The sequence below is a fragment of the Pholis gunnellus genome, assembly GCF_910591455.1.
Source record: "Pholis gunnellus genome assembly, chromosome: 14".
Taxonomy (NCBI): Eukaryota; Metazoa; Chordata; class Actinopteri; order Perciformes; family Pholidae; genus Pholis; species Pholis gunnellus.
The window spans coordinates 2,300,945-2,327,205 of NC_136541.1; the positions used below are offsets into that span (position 1 = coordinate 2,300,945).

Below are 26,261 nucleotides of genomic sequence, written 5' to 3' on the forward strand. Positions count from 1 at the left end.
AAAAGTTTTCACTCTTTGCTAACGCTGTTTTTCAGCGCGGAGAAAGAACTGAAATGTGTACTCGTCCTCTGCCAACAGCAAGGAGTCTATCGCCTGTTTTTTGGCAGGTTGTCCTGTGTTTAAAAAAACTGCACATACGCACTAATGATGGTGGAAAACATTTATAAATGTGGTTCCATCCACTATGTAGAACAATCTGAATAGAAACACAGAAAGAGGTGGAAAAGCAAGTAAAGATGCGACTAAACAAGCAGAACAGAGCTGGAATCCACTTCCAGAATTTCAACTACAGTTAGAAAAAACCTGTGTTTGACTCTGAAGTAAAGGTCAGTGAACTGCCAGATGAAATGTGTACGTCAGGTTATCAGCAAAAACAACACTCTGAACGCCGAGTGTGGAACAGCAGAACAGAGATGCACGAACCCGTCTCTCCTTTATTAATGCACACGCTCTCAGATGTGTACATGGTTTCTGTCTTGGTTACGGTGAACTCGTGAGAGCGGAGCGAGGATGAAGTGGCACATATTTACACAAAGCCAGAGACCATCAGCTGCCCCCGCCGCCGTGGGCCAACGTATCAACACCGCATTAAAACGTGCAGACAGAAAACGTAAAGCAGTCGCTCTCCGTCCAACCGCCTCAAGTGCTTTATGGCTTGTGTATAAAACAGAATTTAAACAGTATGAGACGGTGTTAGAGAAATACTCAGCGCACCCATCTGGATCAGATGAGGGAAGGACTTATGCAGTCTGTTAAATATTTCTTATTTTGTTGTATAGGATTCGTTTTTCCATGACAAGAAACCATTAAGTTGTTTTTTTAAACATGAAGGAAACCTGAGACTGAGATGTGGTGGAAGAAATGAAATGATAACAGTTAATGAAAGTTTGATTAAGTTGATAAGTTTGCTTTTAAAAAGTTTAACTTGTACTTTAGAGACATGAAAGATTTGATTAAAACAGATTCGTATCTGATATGGACACAAATCAGAGCATAATTCGTTGCTCTTTCAGAGTTTAGTTGGTAGATGCTGGAGAATGCTGATGTTGTTTTAAGAGCAACTTTTCTCAAGTAAAAGTTAAAAACTCTTTATTCACTGAGTTAGATGTGAATGAAAATAGTCATTATTTGTGCTCATCAAAGCTATGAGACTCCATTGACAGAAACATTCATTTAACTCGCAGAAACATATTTTATTCAAACTCGACAGAAACAAAATGAAACTCATCAAAACCATCTGTGTTAGTCTTTCCACTGTTCCAACAATCACTAACTCCGGTTTGGTCACAATAAACACATTATTCTCGGAGTTAGATGTATTAAATCAATTAAAAAGGATTATATAAATAAGCATTAGTTCTCCTTAATCCAGTTGATTATTACAATGTGTGTTTATGACTTTTGTATGAAGCCTGTAAAACGCTCGCTGTCCATTTTCAACACAGACATCAATATGCTCAGTGCTACTTTTCCTTTTCATAATTGTGTTCATGTCATTAAAAAAACCTGCATGTTTATCATTCTTATTCCTCACTTCTTATTGAACCGGATTAAAGGCTTCTCTTCGGTTTGATTAAATCTACGATGATATCAAATCCCTGCTAAATATTCATAACCGTAGAGATTCATAATGACATTATCAGCCTGTTGAAAGAGGCTTATTTTAAATTAACAACAGCGACTAAATGCGTGAAGAGTTAATTACTCTCGCAGATTTTTCCACCACTAGTTTGTTTAATGAGCACACTCAAATGTAGTTTTGGGTGAACCCAGTAATTAAAGTTTCTCACAAATCTCTGATGTAAATTAGGTAAATAGAAAACCAGGTTGGCTCTCAGTAATTCTTCAGATAGGAAAGTCAACCCTAACCTGCCTCAGATGTGATGATTCATCAATAACTGCCTTAAAAATACTAAACAAAGGTTGATTGAAAAAAAAGCACCGAGTTGAATCACTCAAACAAATGTGAAACATCTGAGATGTAATCCCACAGTAGACAGTCGACCTTAAAACAGGAATTACATTTCAGACATGAACATAAACTTTATATTTATCAGCAGAAATATCTGCTAAACAGCCTCATGCATAAGGAAATATAAAGTTTACGTTCTTTTGTCATGATTATTATTATTAATTTGTTTTTAAAAAGTCATTGTTTTGGTGCTTGATTTTAATGTATAAGGGACACTGTGTTGAGCAGCTTTATAATGACTTATCTAGATTTGTTTTGTGGCAAACTTCATATTTCCAATAGTTTTTTATAGGCGTGCCTTCACGAGTTTATCGTGCTGTCACTGCTCGGTCTACTTTTTCTTTCTCAGATTTGACTTCCCTGTAACTGATGTGGATTTAAACTCACTTTACAAACACTACCATGACATCTAGTGGGGAAATGTCCTCTGTGCAAACTCTGCTATTCAAGTCTGTATCCACACTCTGCTATAAATGTAATCGTATTCCACTTCAATCTGTTCTTTTTGGATTGTACACGCTAAAATATCTTCCTTCAAACATACTAGCATACTACATATTATTGTGGAATCTAACTTACAATCAGGTCAACAGTAGGTTAAGCTCCAACGTAACGAGGCAACACATAGGATGAAAAGGTCAAAGGCTTGTGAGGAATTGGTCATGTTTGTGGAAGAGTGGAGTCGACCAATCGCCTGTTGTATATCTTCAGAGAAGATACAGTATGATGCCATTTTGGCATCTTATCAAACTATATTTAAGTTGTGCTTTAGGAAAAAATAAACATGCTACAAGAATGAAACAAATATTTGAAATAAGTTAAAATTCTACTATGTATGCTTAGTCTACCATTAATTGAAATACATATATTTAAATTTGACTACTTTAGGACAAGACAATTAAAAATACAATGACCACAACCACAATGTTATTTATAATGTTATTTACCAGCCAGTAAACATAACAAATGTACAACAATATAATTCAATAATTAACTGAATATAGACTTCATAGTAGAGCCTTCAATGCAGTTTAAAACCTAATTTAATATTTGTGGAACTTTTATAATGGTCAGAAAAATAGAAAAGGATGCAATTGGACCAGGTCTCGATACCAAAATCTAAAGACTTCTGGTTTTGTTTAACATGGAGACTCGTGCTAATAGGCTACTGTTTACAACAACTTGTATATTGTTTCACGTTGTTTATCTTATTTAAAGTAAATGTATTGTAAAAACAGAAAATCCAGACCACATTGGACCAATCGCGGACTGGATTAACGTTACATTTATGATAAAAACCCAAAGGTGAAACATTGACAACCTCAATAACAGTTATTTTTTTCCCGCCACAAGATGGCGCCCAGGTGCCATGGTGTGTTTTGTGTTGTGTGTTTTTTTTGAAGATCCCTCCCCGACGGAGGCTGACCTCTTTCCAGCGATGACAGCTTCCTGCCGGCTGGGTTGAGGAGGACTCGGCCGCCCTCTCACAGCGGGATGTGCTGAAGGGGAAGACAGGGTTATCTGAGTTGAGCTGCTCGGCATGCCGCGGACCGGGCTGGTGGAGTGAAATTTTTTTGTAGTTTATTTTTTCAGGGAACAGCGAATGTCGCAGGAGGACACCGGTGAGTGTGATGCGTAGTAGTACAAGTAGTTTTATTCCCGCTGGTGTTTAGGTTTACGCAGTGCTGCTGGTGAAGTCCTAACCTCCCCGATACGTGTCACTTTGTGGAGAGGACGTCACGACGGGTTCCGTTCAAAAAACAACTAAATTAAGCGTTGATGGGCCTAAAGGTCCACATTTACGCACCGATTCCAAATATTAAAGTATATTTTGGAATAAGTAGGAGATTCTGATCTATTCGGCATTGATACAACCAAACCAAACAACACTTATTTTAGTGTAACTCCTACTTTCATAACCGCCTCACGCTTGACGTTGCGGTGTAGTTATGGTGGCTGAAGATTGCGGGGAAAACGGATGAAGCACTACAACAAAAAAAGTTGTATTTCTACAAAAGAAATGTTGTGCAGGTGTATTGGAAGTATGCCGAATTGAAGAGTACTTCTAAACGTTTCGTAATATATAGTTAATTCCAATTGTTGAAGTTGGTAATGTGTCCAGGGTTAAAGGCAACTCAAAGTTATGATTTTGGCAAAGGAGTTTCGTATGACGTCCTCAGGGCAGATACCAGAACAGTTCAGCCTGTTTCAATGTGCTTTAATAGCATTTTGAAGACTAAACAAATGTATTTTTATGTATTTAAGTAATCTTAGTTCTAACGTGGATCAGCGTGGGTGGTTTAGTTATTTACATGTTAACCAACTTTTTCACTGCCTACTTGTTGAAGAGCAATTACTGTGACATGAAGACTTTCATTTATCTATGTATCCTCTTTTAATATACCAATATTTATATAAATTAAATTGTTAAGATTTACACTGATCACTGGGCTCGCTTCGTGACAAATTGTATTATAATGTTTTAAACTTAATAATTATTATTATATATTTTTTAAGTATTTACTCTTGGAACAAAACAGACTGGTAGTTCTTTAGTTCAAAGGAACTATTTTTATATTTTCTATACAATGTTACATTCATGAGGCTCAATAGCTTAATGTTGTTGTATTCCTCAGGGTATAAGTACAGCATGTCTAGATGCTGCAACCCTCTAAGTCGCTGTGTGTGACGAGACACAAACGTGTGTTGTAAATGTGTTCCAGGTGATAAATGACTACCAGGATGGAGGGTTCCGTGGGACCCATCGCGGCCCCCAGCAGCCCCGTGAGCTCCTCCATAGGCCCGCCTCTGGCCCCGCAGGAAGAGCCCCAGTCGTCTCTGACGGACATCACCCAAATGTGGATGAAATTTGGCAAGACCTTCGCCATCATCCTCCCGATCTACATCATGGGATACTTTGAGTTTAGCTTCAGCTGGGTCCTGATTGGACTGGCCATGTTGTTCTATTGGAGGAGGAACTACGGCGGCAAAGACTACAGGATCAACCGAGCCCTGGCGTTCCTGGAGCACGAGGAGAAAGCAGTGAGGCAAAGCGTGCCCACGTCTGAGCTGCCTCCGTGGGTGAGTCCTCCAGCGTTATCGCCGTCTTGTCGTTATTGGTTTTGTGTTTTTGGACTCTTGTCTCGGGCTTCGATCCCTCCCTTTGGTGTTCTCTCTTCCAGCCTGACTCAAGTCTAGGATGTCAGCGTTGACTGTTCGCCTGCCTTACGGCCTTTTTTGAGTCATTAAAATCAAAGGACCAGCCCAATTGAAAGCTTTTGCTCCACTTTATACATGTCACAACTATGACTAACACTCAGCTTCTCATGAGATAGGATGTTGGACTTATTTTATTGGTGGAGGGGAAAAAAAAAAAGCTATTTTTAGGCAGCGCAGCTGACAACAAACAGAGAAAATTGAGCAGCTAGATACTCCAAAATGTCCAGCGATGTGAGACCGTATTACTAGTGAATTAATAATCTGCAACAGTCTCTGGAAGACTTTTCTCAGACGGTCCAGAGGTGTTTATAACGATCAATACAACGACAATCGAGTATAAAACGATGCACACGAGTTACTGCCAGGAACTTTTCACTATGAGACAGTTTAATGACGACGCCTCCGTCTGACTAAGAGAAGCAAACAAGACCGTCAGCAGGAATATATTGGCCTTTTCTAAATCTTCACTCTTAATGCCAGTGATCCGCAAAAATAAGCCGGTTCATCAGAAGCTCCTTCAGCTTAGACTCCAGACCCAGATCCTCCAGCAGAGACCGGTCCACTGTGGACAGACCCAGATCCTCCAGCAGAGACCGGTCCACCACGGACAGACCCTTGGACCTTTAGTCGGAGCGCTCCTCCTCCTCCTCCTCCTCCAGGAGCAGAGCATCTCCTCTCTGGGAGTCAACACCGACACCACGCTGCTGGAGACCCAGGAAGTATTGCTGGACCCGCTGGAGGGAAGGGAGGCAACGGGAGAACCAGAACCAGGACTGAGAGGAGCAGACTGTCAGACCCTGCTGCAGTAAAATGAGAGGTTTTCGAGAGGGAGTCTGGTGCTCAGAGACACGACCACTTTAGTCCACAGGGACCAACAGAAACAACACGAAAGGAAAGTTCCTCGTAGTAACTTTAATGCGTTTTATTTTTCAAATAGCCTTTGGAAATGTCACACATTCTGCACACAGGCTGCCCATCACTTCCAGGATGTAATCAGAGCTCGACTCTTTAAATATAATAATAATAATTTCAATCCTGTTAAGCACCCGAAGGTGTTGGAACCGTCGGTGAATAATTTACATTTGGCCCTTGAGCCCCCGGGGCTCCCGAGGCTGGCACCGTTAAAGCAGCGGCGCCGTCAAAGCTGCTCCACTTCTCACTTTCTGTGTTCACCCTGCTGGTGTGGTTGTCTGTTCGTGTGCACTAAGCTCCCAGTGACACAATAACAAACCACTGTGAGCACACGCCTTCAACATAGCTGCAACATTCTCTCCCTCCCTCTCTCTCTCTCTCTCTCTCTCTCTCTCTCTCTCTCTCTCACTCTCTCTCACTCTCTGTCTACTCATTCTCCGGTCTCGACATGTGGCGAGCTCCTTCTGCCAAAATGGCTCGTTCCCACCATGTGAGGAATGGCGATCACTCACAGGACGAATGTTTAACCATCAAATCCACTACAGATGCTCGTAACATCTGCAAAGTGTTGACTTTTTTTGCAGAGATGCATTCGAGCACGGTGGGTTCCCAGAAGCTTGTGGGCGGGGCTTAGTGAAGGGTCAACTCAAACATCTGACCTTGTCATTAGTAACGTTCAAACTCCTCTACTGCTAAAGAAGTGTTTGCTTTGTACAGTTTGCTTCGGTTCACCTCAGTAGCCTCATTCTGTCGAATCAAAATGTCCTCTCAGTGGTTCCAGTGAGGGGAATTGCTGAGTTTGGTTCGTTATTTCAACATTATTCTGAAGATTAACGGCTGAAGATTAGTACTCACAGCGACAGACGGCTGATCTAAAGGCATTATATGTAATAGGATCTCTGTATGTAATTATGAAGCATAAACTACACTTTATAGTCCCAGAGAGAGTCAGGTTCCCATTCTGCAATAATATATAGCTTTTTAGTAGCTGATGATGGGAGAAGCTGAGCGGATGGCAGGATGCCAGCCCCCCCCCCCCCCATCACACAGCGTCCCATCAACACGTCCATTATCACACACAGACCTTGAGAACCACAGCGCTCAGCAGTCAGCACAGCTGCAGCGGTGTAGGGCGGCCGTGTCGTCCGCCGTGTCGTGAGTCAGCGAGCTCGTGTTTTGTCTTTGTGGCTAAACGACGGGTTTGCAAGTGAAAGTATGTCAAAGGATCGACGCGTGTCCTTTCTGATAAGCAATCAGCTGTGAACTTTAAACTCTGGGAGACACTCGGGACGCCGTCAGCCCGTCCTTCACAGAGGAGACGTTTATCTGTTTCACCTCTTGTCACACTGACCTCAAAACCTCACGATTAGAAGCTCAAAGAAAGTCCCGGAGTCATCCCGAGATGGTTATAAAGAGGAGCCCGCTTGTGTTACAATTACATTAAAGGTTAAGGATGTAAAATGCCTTTTAAATGACTTGTTTTGTCCAAGCAAGAGTCCAATACCCCAATCACTGATCAAAGCTTTTCTGTTGATTGATAAATCAATTAGCAAGTAATATTGTTTAAGCCAAATTTTTTGTTGTCCTGATCAACATGACTTGATTTAATTTTCACTTCAGGTGCACAGCGTATAGAAGGCCTTATTCTGATATATAGCACACACACACACACACACACACACACACACACACACACACACACACACACACACACACATAGAAGAAAACACAGTATATTCTGCAGCCAGTGAACCGGCCGCAATCGTCAGTGAAATATGGATTTTGGTCGTCTTGGCTCGCTCTCTGAACAAATATGCCCAGAATGAGGCTCGGTCGGTCAGCAGTGTGGGCAGCAGCAGCAGCAGCAGCAGCTCGCACTGAACAGGCCAAGAATGCCCGAGGTGATGGTTCAGCGTTCTACACAAGCAGACGCATCGAGAAAGGATTGTTTTGTTGTCGGTTGTCTCACTAAACTTCAGAAAGTCTTTTAAAGATATATTGTAGAGTCTAACCGGGTCATGAAAACCACTGGACACACACACACACACACACAGCAATGACAACAAAAGTGTTGTTTTTAACACTTTTATTCAACTAAATTTTAGGGGCAGCCGTGTAGCGGATCATACATTTGTCGTGACTTATTCCTTATCAATTAGCCAAGTAAACAAGTATTTGTGGTCAGTAAAATGTTAATGTTGTAGTCACATACACACATATATTCTCAAGGTAGTACAAAATAATTTATGTGTGAGTTAAAACAAAAGCATAAGGCAGCAACTAACGATTGTTTTCTTTTACCAGTAAGTCATCTGTTCGTTTTTTGGGCTGTAAAATGTCAGAAAATGGTGAAAAAGCCGAAGATGACGTCCTCAAATGTCTTGTTCACAACTCAAAGATATTCACTTTACTGTCACCAGAAAATATTTGACTCAAACTGATTTATCGAATATCAAAATAGTTTTATTTAATTGAATAGTTGACGACTAATCGATTAATCGTCGCAGCTCCACAACCAACAAGTGTTTTCGTTATTGATTATTATAAATCATAGTTGCAGCCGTTCACACTTTCAACCACATCTCACAGCCGTGCTCAGCAGATATTAATAGTAATCGTTTGTTAAAAGCTCAGGAGAAGCTAGTCAGTGGACCAACTGTGCAAATATAATGTGGTGTCAAAAAGGAAAGTACATTATAAATGGCTTCAAAACTTGAAATATGCTGGAAATAAAAATGTACTGCAAGAAAAATGTCTTCTGCATTTCCCTTCCAACCCAACATCTATCATTCTAATTTCATACATTTCTGCCATTTATCTTTCCATCTTTGGTCTCGTGCCACATTACGATCTAAACTACATGTGCCGTTGAAAGGAGTCTGTAACCGTCCGCGTGTCCGTCCGCCATCGCTCGGCGTTCCTGTAATCCTTTGAGCCGGAAGCATCGTAAAGTTTAGTGACGAACCGAGCGAAAGATGAGCAGAAGCCGGACCCCCATGTGCAACCTTTTAAAGCTCTTAATGGGATTAGCGATGCATGACATAAGATACGGGGCTGCAGGATGTAGGCCACAGGTTTATAGAGTAAAACCGCATTCCTGTAGAATATCCCACAATGCACTGCAGCTGATATTTGAGCTCTCGTGTTCTGAGCACCAGTGTTTTGACTGGAAGGATTTTTCCTGGCTTAAGACTTCAAACTTCTTTTGTTGTTCTGATACTGATACCAGTTTTATTTATCCACCAGTACTCAGTGAAAATACGCATATGATATTGCTTCATCACGTCTAAACCAATCAGAGGAAGTGACGGTGAATCAGGTGAAAGCCTGCATGCCCTCCCTCAGGTACGCCATTAAGGGCTGCACCATTTACACCGTTATTTACACCAATTAGCTTTAAGATCAATCCTGTCCCATGAATAAACATCAAAAAGACAAGTGCCCATCATGAGTATAAAGTGATGTCACCATGTTGTTTGATTTGTCTGACAAACTATAAAATATAGTTTCTTTTATTCTAAACCCAGTCAAAGAACCCATGGTATGTTTGACTTTCTTACTTGATGGACTTAAACAGTTTAGTTGATCCACAAATGTATTAACTGGAGCATTGTATCCTTTTTGTTTGTCTCCTTTTTATTTAGATATTTGATATTGATTTGAGTGAGTTTAGTCACTAATATCTTTACTGAGGTCTTCATATCTTTCACTAAACCACAGAAGAAGTCTGTGTTATTCTGTTGTTTGTGAAGCGTTTAACCCTTCAGGTGGTGTTTGAGTCACAGTGCTGCAGCTGTTTGTTGGTGTAACTCTGAACATAAAGGAAGCTGAAAGAGAAAAGTTCAGTCAAACTTAAGCTCAACGGTAAAATGTTAAAACCACGTCGTCTGTAGAAGTCTGACTTTGCCACGAGGCTTTTTTAAAGACGTGGAAAGTTACTTCGACCGCGGTGTTACTGCCCCCCCCCCCCCCCTCCCCCCCTCTGTTACTGGTATGACGTGGCTCACTCGGGTGGGTCCTCCCGGATCCTTTGATGGTGCCAAAGGGCAGGGCTGCTGGAAACAATGCGGAGGAACAGAAAGCTGTTAAATCCACATTAGTTGAATTGTTTGTTGATGAGTCTCCTATTGGTCCCAAACACACAGACAGAGCTGCACAGCAAACTGAATCCTGCTTGTTTGTGTCTGTTGTGTTTGTGTTATCTGTCTCCGTTTGCATGTGAAAGTTATTATTTTGTTGCTCCGTCTTGACCAGAATCCTCTGGTAGAAAATACGATTGCATCTCGATTGGACCTCTCTGTTTAAATAATAATAAAATAAATAATAAGTTTTCACGTATAACTGCAGGACAGCAACTTTAAACATTAAAGCTCATGAAAACCAACCAGTCGTCCTCTCTTGAAGCTACATGAAGTCTTTCTTTTATCTCTAGAATGAGGCACTTTGGTAGATCGTGTTGTTAAAATGATGAAGCTGGCACAGTTCAGTGGAGCTTGTTAAATAGGAAATAAAAGCGAGTTTTTATATTTTGCAACCCTGGTAGAAAAATAATCACTCAAAGTTCCTCTTAATGTTTGGAGCTTGAGGACCTTGACTCGTAGAGTCACTGGGTCACCAGGCTGCTAAATATTCACTTTGCATTCAAATGTATTCAAAGTATTTTGTCCCGTGAGGGAAACGTAGCTCTGTCCCAGGGTTCACAGTGAACACACACAACAGTAGTGGAGGATGACGGAGCTGGAAAAGACCTTCAACAACAGTGATGAGCAGTCGACCGATGAGATGAGTTGCTTGCCGATACTTCTTGGAGAGAATCCTGCTTTCTTTAGATGAATGTGTGCACATGTTGTGCTGATGAGCTGCGTTCACAGAATCGCTTATGAACCACAGCCCGGTCACATTAACACACATTGTAAGAGACGGTCTGTGTGTATTAAGTGTGAGCTGAGTTTAAATGTTATTTTGATACCATTTAATAGGCAGTGTTGTGCTTCAGGTCCTCTACGTATTAAACCCGCTTTAACAACCTGCAGCTGACTTCAGGCTACGACTGAAATCTGTTGAACATGAAAATAGAGTCTGCGTCTGCACAACAGAGCGCTCAGGTTTCCTCCACTGATCTCTGTCCTGCTGCAGTCTGTCCTCCTCACATCCTCGACAATCTCTCTCTCTCTCTCTCTCTCTCTCTCTCTCTCTCTCTGTCTGTCTGTCTGTCTGTCTGTCTGTCTGTCTGTCTCTCTCTCTCTCTCTCTCTCTCTCTCTCTCTCCTTCTCCTCTTTTCTCTCTCTCTCTCTCTCTGAGCCTAAATATAGACGTCAACATGTCCGTCTCATCACGTACGTCTCCGGTTTCTGAGCCTTTTTGACGCTGATTGAGCAGGTTTCCCGGTTGTTGTCACGCTCATGTTTGTAATAATATATTCCAGCTGTACTCGACAGAAATGTTCATCCTCTCCACACCCGTCTCTCTCTCACACACACACACACACACACACACACACACACACACACACACACACACACACACACACACACACACACACACACACGCGCATTGTAGTGGGGGGTGTGGCTGGAAAGGGAGGTTTCCAAACAGCTGTGACATAGTTGGACTGTGAGTCCCACCCACTGGACCGGATTTGACTCACACACACACACACACACACACACACACACACACACACACACACACACACACACACACACACACACACACGCGCATTGTAGTGGGGGGTGTGGCTGGAAAGGGAGGTTTCCAAACAGCTGTGACATAGTTGGACTGTGAGTCCCACCCACTGGACCGGATTTGACTCACACACACACACGTGTCTGCTAACCTGTTAAGGGAGGGGCTTAGCGACATTATGATAATAGGTGTGGAATGTAACGTAATGAGGAGATCGTCGGTGTCTAGCGGCCTCGTCTTTGCGTCGGAGCATCGTGAGCCGTTCCGTCTCCTGTTCCTCCTGAGAGCGGAGAGAAGGGAGGACTGACCTTTAAAGGCCTTTTGTCCTTCTTCACTCTGAAGCAAAGTGCCGTAAAAAGAGAGAAATGTTCCCGTTTTTTATTTTGAGGAAATGAATCCGTTTCCTCGCTTCGTCATCTGGGTTTCACAGCGTTCTGCATCACGGGACAAGATATTAAAGAACATCAATTCAGTTTATTTTATATGTATCTTCTGTCTCCTCTGGCTTCCTTCCTCTTATATTTAGTCTTCATCACCAGGTCGGTCTCTTAACACTGAGTCATGTTGGCTGGTGTTTCCTGTTCACGTCATGTGAACGACCGTCATTCGTTTGCTCTTTTGGCCTGACGTTAACTGCGCTTCCTTACCTTTTTGTTCCACATCCACATATTTCGTTCTCTCTGTTTGAATGGACGGATGAGTCATTCTTTCCTCCTCTTCCTCCTCTGTGCTTCCTCTGTCCTTTGTCTTCATGCAGCTGGTGTAAATGTGATTAGTGCAGAAAAGATCACATCTTGTGATTCAGTGTTTCCTCTTTTATACCGCACGAGGTATGAGATGAGATGAGATAGAACTTTATTAATCCTGAAGGAAGTGATTGAGCCAGATTATAACAAAAAAAACAATAGAATAAAAATACAAACAAAACATGAATTATGAGATTCTTATTATTTATAATCTTCCTAAATGTAACTCATTTTATTTGCTCCGTCTTGTTTTATCTCTTGGTTCTGTCGCTTCTGTTTCTATTGTGAAGCACTTAGTGCCTTTTGTTTTTAAAGGTGCTCTATAAATCAAGTTATTATTATTATCTGGCGCAGCTTCGCTTTATTCAACCTTGAATAATCTTGCGGCGATGACGAAACAATTTGTGTCCCAAACGCGTTTGACTTCATTCCAGTAACTTTGACTTTGTGCTGCAGACTCTCAAGTTGTTCACAGAGACGAACGCTGCAGCTTCATCGCTCCGTTGTGTTGCTTCACGGTTACGGTGAAAGAAATGTTGGTATTCAAACCGTAGTATCGCACTGAGGCCTTTTCCTTTCTCTGCACATTCTCTACCTCCAGTACTCTGAATCTCACTGCGATGATGTTTTTATACGTCGTCGTTTCAACCTTTTCTTTTCCGTCACAAACGACGTTTCCTTCACGACAATGAAGTTGAAACTTGAAGTTAAAGACAAACAGTTAAAGATACCATGACAAAAACAACACAACAATGTGTGTACTAACACAATGCATTTCACATTAAACAAGATATGTTGTGTATTTATAGCTTTTCTGATGAGAGATGTTTGAGTCAATATTAATATACGATGGTTTGTAAATTACCGGACACATATTAGTTTTTTCTTGACTGTGATTTCCTTTATTAGTTTTGATCTGTTGTGAGTTAAATTCTACTTCAAAATAGTGAATGAAAACACACTTTTGATCTAATTTAAGTACATCAAATAATATATATTTTACAGTCCTTTTATTGATTTTGCTTTTGTTTCGTTTTCTAGTGAAGTCAAAACAGTGACAGGAGGAAGCACTCGTACACAAATCATTATGTATTCATTTATGATTATAGAGACTTCTGGAACTTTATTCTCTATTCAAATGCTTTGTGTTTATAGCCCTGTGAAGGTTTAAGAGTATCTGCCTCGGAGTGTTTCTGCAGCACCGGTTCAGTAACCGGTCCGTTCTCAGTCCACGTCCCGTCAGATCGCGTCCCGCTGTGGCCGCGTAGCCTCGGTCCTCCGCTGTAGTCTCAGCACTGAGACGTGTGAAACACACTCCAATCAAAATAAAACGCACCAAAACCGTCGATTAACAGAGTTAGATTTCATCCAGCTCTGCATCCCATGAAGTTAATGAAGAGATCAAACGAAAGCAACATAAATGTGAACTCTTGCCTTTCTGTCTCTTATTCCAGGTCCATTATCCAGATGTGGAGCGAGTGGAGTGGCTGAATAAGGTACACACTCACACACATTAACACACTCATCTCTCTCTCCTCTCGCCCACTGGTTTGCTCCACGTTAGCCTGTTAGCTACCAGAGGCACTCGGGTATATAAATAGGATTTGAATCTGGAGCTCTGCTAGACCTCGAGAGAGAGAGAGAGAGAGAGAGAGAGAGAGAGAGAGAGAGAGAGAGAGAGAGAGAGAGAGAGAGAGAGAGAGAGAGAGAGAGAGAGAGAGAGAGAGAGAGAGAGAGAGAGAGAGAGAGAGAGAGAGAGAGAGAGAGAGAGAGAGAGAGAGAGAGAGAGAGAGAGAGAGAGAGAGAGAGAGAGAGAGAGAGAGAGAGAGGGGAGCAGCATCGCTTTCTGTAAATGTGTTCATGTGTAATGTTCAGGTGGACCGGAAAATAGCTTTTTAACATCCAGACCATAGACTGTATATGAGAAGTGGACGTAGTCATCGTGACGTCACTCGTCGGTTTGTGGACTGATGTTTTGAAGCCTCAAGTTCTGCGATTCGTCGCCATCTTGTTTATTTTTGCTATCAATGAACGAAAGTGACCATGTCTGGACTGAGGAGGAGTGACGTATACGTCTCTGGTAGAGACCTGTCAATCACTGTGTAGCCCCGCCCCTAAAGCACACCCTGCTTTATGGTCTGTTTGACTCTAAAATGAGACTGTCTGTCACTTTCGCTTCAGATCTTCAGTCCCTTTTTCTCCCCAAACGGCTGAGAGACCACGCCCCCAAAAACAGAGCATGTCAGGTGACGACCAGCTCTGGCTACATTCCTGCCTGTTGGCCCGGTTTCTCAGCCTGTAAGAAAGGCTTTTCTGGGTCACTGAGCACCAGACGAGGAGAGAAACTCTCTGAGACTAGAAGTATGTCTGGCCGTGTCGTAGTAACAGATAAACGAATCCGTCTCTTTATTGTTTTTCACATTTTATTACTGTAAAATGCTCCATGAGAAAGATATGTGGCTGTAGTTTGTAGTGTTTGTTTTTTTCAGTGGTTATTATTGCAGAAGTCTGGCTCTCTGTTTCTCATCTGAACCACATTAATATATTGCAACATGAACCTCCAGTGAGTCCAAACAATAAGAAACCAGATCATCCTCGTCTCCTCCTGCAGATGCAGAGAGAACATTGTTGTGTATTAAAAGTCCACCGAACACAACCTGCGTGCTTTCAATACATTCCCACGAACAACAGGCCTCATGTGACATGAACGAACGTTTTACGCACAAATCAGAGATTCCTCAATATTGTCTTCCATGCATTTGTTGTTAGAACCGACTCAGAACAAATGGAATCAATGTGAACACACCTCGTATTAAAGCCACATTCATGAGTAGAGTAGAATAAAGAATTGGTTAAATGTGTCCCATAACTATGAAACTGACGTCCTTTCATCCTCATCAACTGTTGTCATAATTCAAATATATTACGTATTTATTCTACGAAGGTTTTTGAATGAAGCTCCGACTGTCTGGCATCATGTTTTATGACGTCATCACACTAAAAAAAAAGGAGGAAATAAAACAAACGTAAATGTGATCTATGGTGCTGTTGAGCGTGACAGTTTTTTAAAAGCTAATACAATTATTTAACACATTCCTGGATGTCGTCACTTTCACGTATTATTACAGATGTTTGTCCAGTGATTGCAGCGAGTCTCTCGTCTCGATCTTTTTCTATTTCACCTGAGAACAAATCGTTTCTACGCACATATTAGTGACCGAGGCCCCCAATGTCACCAAGAGTGTGTCATCTGAAACGGGTCTCGACCTTTATAAGATACGGACGTATGAATCTATTGTGTCTAACTCTCTCTCTCTCTCTCTCCGTCAGACGGTGAAGCAGATGTGGCCGTTCATCTGCCAGTTTGTGGACAAGCTGTTCAGAGAGACCATCGAGCCGGCGGTGAAGGCCGCCAACCCTCATCTCAGCTCCTTCTGCTTCACCAAGATCGACATGGGCGACAAGGTGACGAGATAACGGCAGCGCAAATCCAGCGTCTCCCTCTGTTATCGATCGGGCGTTTCAAAAGAAACGTAGTTCGGTCAGCGGTTCTATTTGAGGTGTAACTATTCTATTTAATGTGCTCGTATTTTTAGCTCCTTGTTAAGTCTGTTGATCTAAGTTCTTCAAATGGAAACGAGTGCTCTTACGTCTTGTGTTGCTGTTTTTAAAGCACCTTTTCAAGTCGCAACAATATAAATAAATATGAAATACTGTACAAAATGTGTTATATAACATGCAGAGTAATGCTACTGCTGCTCGTAGCTTCTGACAAAGAGTTGGTGTGTAGATGTTTTCTTGGTGTGTTTCTATTTTTCCGAGCCGTTTTGACGTCTTTCTTTTCTTTTGAACTACACACTGAACTGCTCACGCTTCAGAGCAGAGCCTCACATACTGGTGACAAACAAGCAGATCTGAGATCTGAGAGATTTACTTCACCTCTGTGACGTTCTGTGTTTCCACAGCCGCTGAGAGTGAACGGGGTGAAGGTTTACACGGAGAACGTGGACAAGAGGCAGGTCATCATGGACCTGCAGATCAGGTACGCAGTCACACAGCTGGTGGTCCGATGATCCACAAGCAGAACGAGTCGTGCAAATGGTCTAAAATGTACTTTTTACATCTGTTTTTGTAACATTTGTTAAAAACCCAGCTGTTTATGAACTTGTATGGGCCTGTAAAAAAAGGCTCTCTCTTTACGTTCATCATCTTATTGTATTTTCTTTCTTCTCTTTCAGTTTTGTCGGGAACACGGAGATCGACGTGGACATCAAGAAATATTATTGCAGAGCTGGAATCAAAAGCATACAGGTCAGTTTCATGACAATAATAATAGTTTCAGTCGTAGTTTGATTTCTTCACACACACTCCACCCTTCCATGTTTTTAAAGGTGCATAATATACCTTCTCTTTTTGTGAAAACTAACTATTTCATTGTGATACATTTTACAACCGAAAAAGCTGAAATCAAGCTGTAAAGATCAATCAAAAGTATAGGGTTATTAGATGTTTAGTTTTTATGTTTGTAAAAAAATGTTCAGTCCAAAACTGAAAGATATTAAATCACCAATGATATAAAAGGAACCAGCAGCAGATGCTGAACCAGTGAACACTGTGGAAATCCTCCCTGATAAGTTATTTAAGTTAATCCATTATCAAAATAATACTTTTTCTGGAAATCAGCTGATATGAACTCAGATTGTTCCAGCAGCAGGAAATACAAAATGTATTCAATTTAAACCTGAACAACATGAACAAGCATATTCATCTGAGTTTCCTGAGGCAATAGAGAATAAAAAGAGAGCCTTTCACTCAGAGGGACGATGACATCATAACCTCTATCTTCGACCATGACCTCCGTATTAACCCTTGACCTCCACTGAGACTCTTTTACATAATGTGTTGACTCTGCACTGATAGAGGAGACGTTATCCACCCGGCTGTTGGCTCAGCATCAGGCCATGTTTGCTGTTCAGAGATCAGCGACAGGGAGGAAGAATTACGGAGAGAGAGAGAGAAACGTCTGCGTGTTGGAGGCAGAGTCAATATTTGCCTCTTGTGTGTCGGCTTAGATATTTATTTATTTTTATAGCCGTCTGTGTCGGCTGCTGAAGGAATAAGACGTTAAACTCGAGAGCTTATTCGGGAATGATGAGTCACGTTGTGGGAAGAGTTCTCAGCTCTGTTTCTGGAAACAGAGCTGCTGCTTCTTCTTCTTCTTCTTCTGGTTAAATGCTCAAATACTCTGCTGCACACGATGCAGGAAGCATCCTCCTTTCTAAATGTTATCTATTTAAACTCTTCCCACTGCACCCTGTCTGATGAGCGGACTGTTGGTATTTGATTCCTCAGAGTGAGCCACGACCAAATTTGGTGGTGCAGATGTGCGGTCTGCATATCTGAGCTTTGAGTCACTGAGAGAGAAAACGCTCTCGGGGGGGAAACATTCACTTGCTTTTTTTCCAGAATCAGCTCTCATGTCTGTAATTTCAGTTAAACAAATATTTAGTTTTTCGCTTGAAAGTTTTTGCATTAGCTGATAAGAGTCCCAGATTATTTAAAGGCCCGATCTTCTCTCCCCATGACAGATGTTTACTAAAGCCAACCGTTCAGTCTGTGATCAGAGCAGGAAACCAAATGTCAAATGAACCGTTTGGCCTAGTTTTTATTTTTAAAGGGACAGTGTGTACGTTTCAGTGGCATCTAGTGGTGCGACCAACTAAATACTCGGTGCAACGAGGATAAAGCATCAAACTAAAGAGAAGACGATATATCGCTCCACAGTGTAATGACATGATGTGATCAGATTCAGTGAAAGAGAGACAAACAGTCATGAATATGTTTTGTCCCTGTTTCCTCTGTGCAGCTTCATGGAACGGTGAGAGTGGTGATGGAGCCTCTGCTCGGCGACATGCCTCTGATCGGAGCGCTGTCCGTCTTTTTCCTCAAGAAGCCGGTGAGTCCCTTTGACCTTTGACCTCGTGCTCTGAACATGACGTCTCCTCTGAAATCCTCTTTAAAACTGTTACCGACTGTTTACCGGGAGCATTTCACTCTGCGCTGATGTCTCACGTTTTAAAACTGAACAGAATATTTTCAATCAATCAAAAAAAAAAGAAGGATTTACTGATTATGGAAATAATTAGTCGTAGTCGTAGTTTCTTCACAAACATCCATCTTTTTAAAGGTGCATACCTGCTTTTTTTGTGCAAACAATTTTTCAGTTTTGTTATAAATATGAAGCTACAAAAATAACGCACAATGTAAGGTTGCAAGTAATGATTTTATTCATTATCAATAAGCTGTCAGTTATTGTTTTTTCTGGCCCACCCAGAAGTTTTAACAGACTTTAATAATATAGCATGTATAGCATGTGCTACATGGCCATGATCCTGCTTGTATTGAGCTGATTGTGAGTCTGCTGGTTCTCTACGGTTCCACCAAACCACCGCCCCGGTCCTCCTCCTCTATCACTGCATTCCTTCTCTCTGACTGCTGGCTTCCTTCCTGTTGCCTCTTCCAGATTCAGGCTTTGATTCTGGGGCCCACTTAAAAAAAAGACTCAAGCCGAGATAGAGCGTAATTGTTCCTTCTCCTCCAGAAATCTTATCTTCAGTCTGAATAAGAAGTTCTAGAAGACGGAGGCGTCGGTCACGACGGCAGCAACGCTCAAACTTGTGTTTTTTAATATGAGGTCCTCTGTATTACACATCCTCGCTCTAGTTCACTGTATGTCGACTAAACTTAGTGATATTATCTCTGTCTCAGTCTGTGACTGAGACGATCTGACGTTGGCATTTTGCATCGTAATCGTTTAAGTTAGGCCAAGAACAGAACAGAACAGAAAGGTATTTGGCCATTTCTGCCTGTTAACTTGACTTATTTACATATTTACACATAACGTCATACAATGTAAGTGGGCGCTTCAGCCTTGCACTGTATCGGGAGTTAAATCCAATGTATGAGCAGCAGATACAGAAACTACTGTCGTGTTAGATGTTAAGCTGTTCTATAATTAATCTCCTGTGGTACGCGGGCTGTTCTTGTTTAGAAACAATGATTTTCTTGCGGTGGGTTTAATACATAATGTAAATAATATCTTTTGTTTGGCCCAGCCCTGAACTGAAGCGTTGGTTATGTCATCAGATGACACGCGTATGGTTGTCTGTACAGTTTAAAGCCCAGAAGGCCATCTGGCGTTCTACACACCACGCTCAGGAACTTCACTCGTGAACTTGACTTCAGCCGGCGACCCTCCGGTCCCTACGCCAAGTCCGAATATTTGAGCTGTACTGTTATACAGCCCCACGGCATGCTGGGTACAAACATAACCACACCCTTCAGAGAACCTCAGGACGACACATTGTGTGTGTTGCAAGTTGAAAGCGTTATTATGTGCCGTTTGTTTTCTCTCTCTTAGTGACAGTCGTCATTGTTTCCTCGAGTAGTTCTGTGAAATGTTCTCCACCACGCGGCCTTCATGCTCTTCCTGTGCCAGCCCGGCAGCACGGCATTGTGGTCCACCGTGGTCTAGTCTAGAGCGCCAACTAGGCCGCAGAGAGACATGCACCCACTTTAAATGTGCTGAACACACGCGAACGTGAACGTATACTGTGCTCCTTATACTCCTTATACTTCAAACTGTACTCCTTACGCTCCTTATACTTTGACCTGTGCTCCTTATATACTTCTGTCAGGATTATTTATGGTACAACAGCTGCTGCTGCTGTTACGACTGCTGTTAGTTACACGTTCACAGCCGGCTTTGATGCTACTGATGCTAAAGCAGCTGCCAGCGCTTCTTTAGCTGCTGCTGCTGTTTGACGTGTGATGTAACGAGTCTCCTGTCAGGATGTGTCATTGTGGGGTTAGGTTGTTTTTTAATCAGCTTGGATTGACCTATTTCTTAACATCAAATGAGATTAAAGGTATATTTTGAAACTGTAAAAATGTCTTGACCTTTGTTATATTGTTGTTGAGTCGTTGATTACATTTATTCCAGATGTTTACAACAATTTGCAAACCCGAGAAATCATTTTGGTTGCCCGCCAGAAGCTGAACAACACACCAAACCCTAAAAATATTAAATTTGTTATCATGTAAGACATCAAATCTTCACATGCTTGGCGCCATTGTTTGTTACATCTATCCATCCTTCTATGTATCCTTCTATCCTTCCATCTGTCCTTTAATCCTTCTATCCATCCATCCATCTACATTCATATATACTACTACTCCCTCTACTAGTCACTGCTTCCTGTATTGCTGCTACTTTTAGCAGCAGTGGTAACTGGTAATACAACACTCTGTGAGTATGAGGGTGTGTCCGCTCTGTGTGCTGGGATTCAGCTTCATCACTGCACTGACAGTTTGGAGGTTCCTGGCCGGCGGAATGTTAAATGTGTGACTTCCTCTTCCCTAGTGCGGCTCCTCAGGTAACCCGGTGTTCTGACACTGAAGCGTTTGAGCCTCGTTAACTGGGTTAGAACAGCAGGTTAAAGCTCCTCCACTCGCAATATGAGACCGTGGGGAGAACGTGTTGCTGCCTGCAGAGCCTGGTTTCATCATCGTGAAGCAAACTGACGATTTGCTCGTCGTTTCTGTTGCGATGCCAACTAATGCATTCTAGTGTGTGCAGCACCTCCCGTAAAGGTTATCATTACGTCTCCTCGTAACGCTCTGTCTGCACTGAGCGGCTCAGCCGGAGGGTCTGAAAGGTCAGAATCAGCAGTTTATCTTGAATAACTGAAATGGTGAAAGTCTGGTCTTTATAGAGCTCATCACAATCTAATTCATGGGGTTGTGATGATCCGTCTGTTCTTTCTTTCTTCTCCTTCCAGACATGCCACCAGGTTATGCACACACACACACACACACACACTAGAGTCAAATACAGAAATATAAAGTCGTTGAAAAAGGAGAACTAACAGATAATCCTCTAATTAATTCAACAGCAAACTTGGTCACAAACTGCTTTATTTGTGCGACAAGCCAACAGACTCCTCCTCCTCCTCCTCCTCCGGTTGTAGTTGCAGTATTTTATTCCTGCAAACATCTTTTAACTTTATCCACAATTTATAATAAAGACACCAAATAAAATGCTCACGCTCCATTATGTGCTCATGAACACGACAACAAGCGTTTATTCACTGATGAGGTTTCAGCACTTTATTAAACCTCATCACTGGAGCGCTGGTACGTTGTGAATTTTAGATTTGGACAGATCGATATCAATTAAATGTTTTTTTAACTAAACTCTGTATTTGCCCACAGTGGTTCACTGCAGATATATTAGGTTTTTAGGTCCCTCTGTCTTTGCTTTTATTGTGTTTTTAGTTTTCTTGCTTTAGTTTTAACATAATTTGTCATTTAAAGCGTCTTAATGTTTTTAGAATTCTGTTGTTAAAAGAAAATATATTATTATTGTTATTATCTCTGCGTATAAGGAGACATTTCAAAGGACTGATACGTTTATTTTTAACCCGTTAAATGCTCTGTGTATTACATATCTTAACTTGGTCTCAATTCTTTAGTAAGAAAACGTGAAGTTACTACGAGAAGCGTTTTCATGTCTTTGGCGCCCCCTGTGGACATAAGTGGTAGTGTCTCTGAGCACCAGAGTCCCTTTAGAAAACCTCTAACTGTCTTTAAAGAGTTTTCTCTTCATGAAAAATGAATCCATCTCAGCTACATTCATCTAAAGCAACACTAGGGAAATGCTTTTTACTGCAGTTATTGCTGTTTTCTGTCCGTCTCGCTTGTTTTTCATTAACTGTGGATTTCTCTGCGTAACGTTGGATTCTGTCGTTGATGAGAGATGTTTTTACACATTTAGTTTCCTCTGTTGACTTCCCTCCTGATCTACCGAGGCCTCTAACAGCTGTTTATTTGTTAATGTAATGTCATTTCCACATACTTCCTGTTTTGTACGAAGGCTAACCCAATCTGCCCGGCTCCATTGATTTGTCGGCTCGATTGAATTAAAGAGTCGAGCTCCTCGGCTCTGCTGACTCATGCCGACGTCAGCGAGGAGCTGATAATGTGTAGAAGTGTAGAAGAAGAAGCGCCAAGCGAGTTTAGTTTCAGAGATCGTTCCATAAAAACACTTTGATTTTATTGTCGAGTTTGCTCGTTACGTTTATTATAAGAATACTAATAATACAAACGTGCACCGTCAGAATGACACATTATCTGAGAGTCTCTGTGAATCTTTCACACATTTTCATCAGAAACCTTTTTGCAATGTTGCTGCATGAAATGTGTGTTCAGTGCAGCTGATTGTCTCCTTAACGACTAGTCTGTCATGTGAGCCAAAGTCACGTCTGCTCGTTATTATCGGGGCCAGCTGACCGTAGATCGTTTGACCCGTGAGCCTCGCCCGTCTTTTATTAAAAATCATATTTCTTCTCTCGCTTTCAGTTCCTGGACATCAATTGGACGGGACTCACAAACATGCTGGACATTCCTGGTGTCAAGTAAGTGACTGTGTTGTGAAATGTGTGTGTGTGTGTGTGTGTGTGTGTGTGTCTAACAGAGACATGATGTCCTAACTGTCTCTGTTGTGTCTCCGTGTGGACAGTGTACGTCCTGTGTTTGGATCACCGTGTACTTCGGCCTCATATTAGACCAGATGACAGCGTCGATATGTTGCAACTGAACTCGATGCAAACGTTGGTCACATTATGAGTTCAGATCGGATCAATTCAAATTCTTCATTCAAATGATGCTCAGAGAGACTTCATAGTGTTACCAGCATGACATGTGTTTTATAGTTTCTGTCTCGTTGGTAGAAGTGAAGTTTCATTTGATATAAAAATCAATCCTCATAGGAAAACAGAGAATTCATTACTTTATTATTAATTCATTACTTTCTTCTTAAACCAAAAGTATTTTGGTTTTGTTGTCATTAGTTCTTTATTATTAAATAATTATCTTTTAAAGAACACGGATAAACAAAAGTGATACATTTTTTTGCTCAACAAGTATTTATCTCTCTTCGTGAAGCTCTTCGATATCACAAAAGTAAACGCTTTTAAAACTGAAAATAGATTTTCGACTTTAAAAACGGCCTCCAGGACAGACGAGCATGGAATGGAGCCACGTTCTCTCACCTGGAGCGAGAGCTTGTCACCACTTGTTTTTTTTGAGGGTTTTTTCCCCCAAAAATTGTGAAAAATCCATTAACTTTGTTACTAGTCCGCCGTGTCCACTGGAACGTATTTGCACAAAGATACAGTAATAGATAGAAACACACGCTGATATTTAAACCTGGTATTCTTTGAACTACTGTTGTACTTCAGCAGGTCAAAGAGGAACGCTGTCTTTTTAGTCCTCGTCTGAAAATATCACAATCGAACGGGAGGAAAAAACAAAAACATGCCGAGTACTCAGAGCTTTGGAGCGATCAGCAGCAGCAGCAGCAGCAGAAGAAGAAGAAGAAGAAGAAGAAGGACCTTCATGTTGGGTTTAGTGACAGAATGAAGCCGGTGCTTTATTTTGTGGAGAGAGACGTTCCCGGTGGTCCATCGGGCTCTGCTGCTGAAAACATGACTTTAACCGCCGGATCACAGGACGGATTACGGCCTTTATTTGTCCCCACTGAGCGTCGGTATTTATAGTAACGTGATTATGAAAAGGAGAGCCGCTGTGACGTGATGAAAGAAACATTTTCTAGACAGAACTTTTAGTTCTGCATCAAGAAGACGACGACGCCGCAGCAACAATACAGAAAAATAGCTAATTCACTGTACATCCCAATATCTGGAGATATCATCACTCTCACCACCGTTATATGATAAACTAGCATCGCCCCTTTGCTTTTTATCCTCTATTTGGGCTGCTATTTATTCGTTTTACATCGTTTTTCCAACATGAGCAACAAACGGAGGACGTCAGCTTCATACTTTTGTATGAATGAGCGTGTAACGTTAGAGCGATGCGACATGAGGCGTCGGGGGATAAAAAGGCCGATCTGCTCTCACAAATGGCCGTTTATGTCTTTGTTTTGATCGTGTCTGTCCGAAATATAACATTTAGGATGGACAGACACAAACAAAACAAATCTGCTACAGTGACGTCGCCGTGAAAAAAAGACGCTGATGATGTGTAACAAGGTTCACGGCGTGCTAACAGTTGCTAACTAGCGCTTAAAACAAACTACAGCTGAGGCTCAAGATGTGTAGGTATTTGATCAAATCCCAGAGTAGTAGAGAAATTAAACGATGACCTGACGATGGCGTTAAATGGAAAGTGAAGGGATGGCCAAAAAATGTTACGGTTCATCCTGAGGGGAGCATGAACGTGTGCAGCAAATGAACGGCTTTAATGGTTGTTTAACTGAAAACTACGAATGTGAATCTCACGGCGGTGCTAGAGGAAAAGGTAGAAGCCCCCCCCACACACACACACACACACACACACACACACACACACACACACACACACACACACACACACACACACACACACACACACACACACACACACACACACACACACAAAAAGTCTTTAGGGTTCATCATCTGGGGACCACGAATGTCTGTACAAAATGTCATACCAATCCATCCAGCAGTTGTTGTAGATAACCTGAAGCTGCGTCATGTGTCTTTAGAATCTGACTTTTGATCGATTTCTTTTGTTTTTTGGTTTTGTACTTTCGTCCGTTATCTTTAATCCTAAAAAGATGATCTAGGGTGTGAAGTGTGTGAAACGCATTCTTTAGTCAGTGAGCCTCTCGTCCTGCACAATGCTTTGTTTCAGCTCTAACTCTGCTCCTCCTATCGACCTGTTACTGTTTGTTTTTGAGCAGACACAGACTCACTGTGGTTTCCAAAAGACTCCGCCCTGTGAAATGTGGCTTTCCTTGTTCGACGGGTTTGTGTGAAAACACCACAGTGTGTCTGTGTGTGTGTGTGTGTGTGTGTGTGTGTGTCTCGCCCCACCCTCCTCTCTCTCTCTTCCTGTGTGAGGGCCCTCACTTTTTCAGCAGGAAAACATGAGCTCACCCGATTTGAGTGTTTCATGAGTCAGCAGGCCGGGAAGCAGCTTAACTCAACTTTGCATTGGCGAGAAATTCTATTCGGGAATTTCTCTCTGCAGTGAAGCCGTGCAGCTGTGTTTTAAAGCAGGTGGCTGCTGCCCTCTAGAGGACGCGAGGGGGAACAACAGAGGAGTGTTTTATAATGCGTAGTGCATCATGTACACACTGAATAAACAAGGACACTCATATATATATATGTTATTATGTTTCAGTTTATTCTCTCTAATTGTTCAGACATATGTTTTTATTTAAAGGCCCTAAAAACTATTTTCTTAAAGGGTCAGTTCACCCAAATCAAACTGAAACAAATATATATATATATATATATCTAGACATGCATTTGCCCCGATTTTAAATATATACGCCGGTGAGATTTCTTCCTTTCCCTCAATAGAAGTGAACATTAATTTTATTTTCTATTGCTCATGAATTCATCATCTATTTCCTGTCCCCTATTACTCTAAATAATCCACCACTGTGGTCAGATTTCATCATAACGTAAAGAAAATAGCTGCAACGAACACCATTTCATATGAAATGTCTGAAAACAGTGAAAAATGTTCATGATTTTTACAGGACGTCCTCAAATCTCTTCTGTGTTTCTGTTGTCATGTATGGTAAATAAGTCTGTTAGCTTTGTTTAAAACCATCTCTCATGTGTTAAGAACCGGTTCATTAACTTTCTCTA

At 41.7% G+C, this 26,261-nt stretch overlaps 1 protein-coding gene across 2 annotated transcripts in view; it reads left to right on the forward strand.

Annotated features, from left to right (window-relative positions):
• The first annotated feature begins 3,459 nt into the window (after positions 1 to 3,459).
• The window catches only part of esyt2a (extended synaptotagmin-like protein 2a), a 35,717-nt gene continuing 12,915 nt past the window's right edge, over positions 3,460 to 26,261 (forward strand). For both annotated transcript variants that reach the window (XM_079173906.1, XM_079173907.1), the window contains exons 1-8: positions 3,460 to 3,594; positions 4,696 to 5,053; positions 13,989 to 14,030; positions 15,865 to 15,999; positions 16,500 to 16,576; positions 16,773 to 16,845; positions 18,401 to 18,490; positions 22,954 to 23,009. In XM_079173906.1, the coding sequence (XP_079030032.1) occupies positions 4,703 to 5,053; positions 13,989 to 14,030; positions 15,865 to 15,999; positions 16,500 to 16,576; positions 16,773 to 16,845; positions 18,401 to 18,490; positions 22,954 to 23,009 (824 nt within the window). In that variant the 5' untranslated portion in view covers positions 3,460 to 3,594; positions 4,696 to 4,702. The remainder of the gene's footprint in view (positions 3,595 to 4,695; positions 5,054 to 13,988; positions 14,031 to 15,864; positions 16,000 to 16,499; positions 16,577 to 16,772; positions 16,846 to 18,400; positions 18,491 to 22,953; positions 23,010 to 26,261) is intronic.